Source organism: Drosophila navojoa, chromosome 5 (genome assembly GCF_054131105.1).
Source record: "Drosophila navojoa isolate 15081-1374.11 chromosome 5, UAZ_NAV_1.0, whole genome shotgun sequence".
Lineage (NCBI taxonomy): Eukaryota > Metazoa > Arthropoda > Insecta > Diptera > Drosophilidae > Drosophila > Drosophila navojoa.
The window spans coordinates 14,066,389-14,069,807 of record NC_142893.1 but is presented as its reverse complement, the minus strand read 5'-3'; the positions used below and the strand labels follow the sequence as shown (position 1 = coordinate 14,069,807).

At 40.0% G+C, this 3,419-nt stretch overlaps 1 protein-coding gene across 1 annotated transcript; it reads left to right on the top strand.

Annotated features, from left to right (window-relative positions):
* Window positions 1–654: 654 nt before the first annotated feature.
* LOC108652993 (putative isocitrate dehydrogenase [NAD] subunit alpha, mitochondrial) lies at window positions 655–2,077 on the top strand. Its single transcript, XM_018103215.3, has one exon. It carries the CDS (start codon window positions 761–763, stop codon window positions 1,958–1,960), a length of 1,200 nt encoding a protein of 399 aa, XP_017958704.1. The 5' UTR covers window positions 655–760; the 3' UTR covers window positions 1,961–2,077.
* Window positions 2,078–3,419: the final 1,342 nt, after the last annotated feature.

The window sequence follows — 3,419 nt, the reverse complement described above, 5'->3', positions numbered from 1 at the left end:
GTAGTAGAAGTAGTATCAGTAGTAGTAGTAGTAGTAGTAGTAGTAGTAGTAGTAGTAGCAGTAGCAGTAGTAGTAATAAAATTATTATTATTAGTAGTAGTTGTAGTAGTAACAGTAGTAGTAATAAAAGTAAAAGTATTAGTATTAGTAACAGTAGTAGTAATAAAATTATTATTATTAGTAGTAGTAGTAGTAGTAACAGTAGTGGTAATAAAAGTAAAAGTAGTAGTATTAGTAACAGTAGTAGTAATAAAATTATTATTAGTAGTAGTAGTAGTAGTAACAGTAGTGGTAATAAAAGTAAAAGTAGTAGTATTAGTAACAGTAGTAGTAATAAAAGTAGTATTAGTAGTAGTATACAATTTCTTTTTTTAAGGTATTAATTATCTAAAAATAATTCTTGATATTTATATACAAATACTTATATCTGTTGAGGGATCTTTTTTTATATTTTAAGAGAACTCTATAAATATTTATTTGTATACTTTTTGACAAGAGTGTCAGCCATCTATATTGCTCACAAAAATAGCTACAATCCAAATGATTTATTTGTTAAATATTTACAATAATTGAAGTGAGAATATATGTGTATAAAATTAATATTGATATTCATATAATGCAGTTGATATAATAAGGTAAATTTTGGATACTGATCATGATGATCATGAAAATGTTTTGAGCTTACAGCCCTGAAAAGCAGTGTAATATGATTTTTATATATTTATTGACTGTCATTTGAGAAATTAAACAAAATTTTAAAATGTGTTCTGTACGATGCTTTCGTCAAGTTAGCCGAACTTCGAAACAATTGCTGCGGCTCTGCAGTAATAAGGGCTGCAAGGAGTCCAAGAAATGCGCTGAACTGAAAGCAGCCGGCACGTGCAAGGACTCCATCAAGAAGGACGAGAAGTGCAACAAGGATGACCTAGAAAAGAAGGAGAAGGACGGATGCAAGGACAACGGCAAGGGCGACGGCAAGGAGCGAAAGAAGGTGACGCTGCTGGAAGGCGACGGCGTGGGCTGTGAGCTGATCTCGGCTCTGAAGCAGGTCTTCCAGGTGACGGACGTGCCAGTGGACTGGGATATCGTGGACTGTTACATGGAGAATGGCAAACTGAATCCGCGACTCCTGGAGTCCCTGCAACGCAACAAGGTGGGCATCAAGGGGCCGATCGACAACAGAGACCTAAAGCATCTGTGGAAGGCGTTCGGGCTGTATGCCTATGTGACCCTCTGCCGGAACCTGGAGGGTCACAAGTCGCGCTACGGTGCCCTGGACTGTGTCGTCATACGCGATGTGATGGAGGGAGAGTACTCGGGCATCGAGCACAGCGTTGTTCCAGGCATCTTGCAGTCGATCAAGGTGAGCACATCCGCCGGCTCCGATCGCATTGCCCGTTACGTATTTCAGTATGCGCTGAAGCACAAACGCAAGAAGATCACGGTGGCACACAAGGCGAACATTATGAAGCTGACGGATGGCAATTTTCTCAGCTCGATGCGCACCGAGGCCCACAAGCACCTGGAGAAGGTGAAGTTCGAGGAGCGCTACATGGACACCACCTGCCTCAACCTGGTCATGCAGCCCGACCAGAACGATGTGCTCGTCTCGTCCAGCATGTACGGCGATGTCCTTGTCGTGATGGCCTCCAGCATTATGGGCGGCAAGGCGCTCTGCCCCAGCTTCTATGTGAGCAAGAAAGGCCTGCTCTACGACACTCTGCTGAAGCCCACCCGCGACATAGCTGGCATGAATCTGATCAATCCCACGGGCATGCTACTCTCGGCCACGCTGATGCTAAAGCATCTCAAACTGGACTCATATGCGGACACCATTCGCTGTGCGGTCGAGCGGGTCTACAAGGAGACGGACATACGCACCACGGAGCTGGGCGGCAGCTCCAAGTGCTCGGAGGTTACTGATGCGGTCTGCAAGTTTATTTCGGAGGGGAAAAAGTAGAGTTTTTTTTCTAACTGTTCGGTAACTTGTATATCGCATGATGGTCATGGGCCATTCGATGAAAATTGTGTATTTTTGAAATTAATTAAAGGTCAACAGTCAAAATTTCATAGCGAAGCTAAGTTTTGTTTAATATGAGAGAAAGAGAGAGAGAGGGGGATAGGGAGAGTAAATAAACTAAAGTGAAGAGGATCATACTAAAGGTATTCATACATACCGAAATTCCACAATGTAGTTAAGGCAGCTGCATGACAAAAGCTGAATGCTACGAAACTCAATGGAAGGTGCATTAATAAAACTTGTGGAAACATTGATCATAACTTGCTCGTTCAGGAAAAACACATAGCCCCATGAATGCCACTAAAACTGTGGGCCAACTCTTCTAGTGAATATGACAAAAAGAAAACTTAAAACTTGAGTTATGACAGCTGCATGACAAAAGCTGAATGATATGACACTCGATGGGTATAGACGGGACATCTATGGTGGTACATCTATGAAACTTGTGGTAATATTGATCAGAATTTGCTCGCTAAATAAAAGGCATGACCCTTTGAATGATTATGAAATTGTGCCCAAATATTCCAGTAAATATTACAAAAAGAAAACTTAAAACTTGAGTTAGGGCAGCTGCCTGACAAAAGCTGAATGCTATGAAACTTCATTAAGGTGCATCAATGCCAAGGACTGGAACTCTTGGAAATATTCATCATAAATGCTCGCTAAATAAGCGACGTGGCTTTATGAATGTCTCTGAAACTGTGGGCAAACTCCTCTACTGAATGTGGCAAAACTGGAGTGAAGAGTTGCATGACAAAAGCTGAATGCTAAAAAACTCGATATAAAGTACATCAATGCCAAAGACTGCATATTATGAAGCTTATCCTCATTGCTCACGTAATAGAAAACATATTCATATGACTCACAGAAATATAAATGCTTTTAGTTTAGATCTTCTAGATAAAGGCACAGAGACTGCATGACAGAAAGCTGAATGATATGACACCATTTATTAAACTTTCAGGCAGACGGACGAGGGTGATTCGGGCTAATTGAGGTCGTCGCCCTGATCAAAAATATATATACTTTGTGGGTTCTGCCACGCCTCCTTCTGCTTGTTACATACATTTCATCAGAATCCCATTTTCAATGGGTTCTGGGTATATAAATTTAACACATTGTAATATAATTTATTCAACTCCGTTATACTGTATTGTATTTGAAATATCAACTAAAAATGCATGACAAATTCTACCTATTATTTGTACATTTTATATTTATCATAAAATTTTATTACGTTCAAATTAACTGCAATATGAAGAAGTTCTAATGAGCAGAGTTTGGGAAACAGAGAGAGAGAGAGAGAGAGAGAGTTGAGTCTTTGTTCAAGGCGTCTGCTCAGCAAAATGTTTACGTAGTTTGACTACTATTTTTATGAACAGTTTGTGAAAAGTTTCGT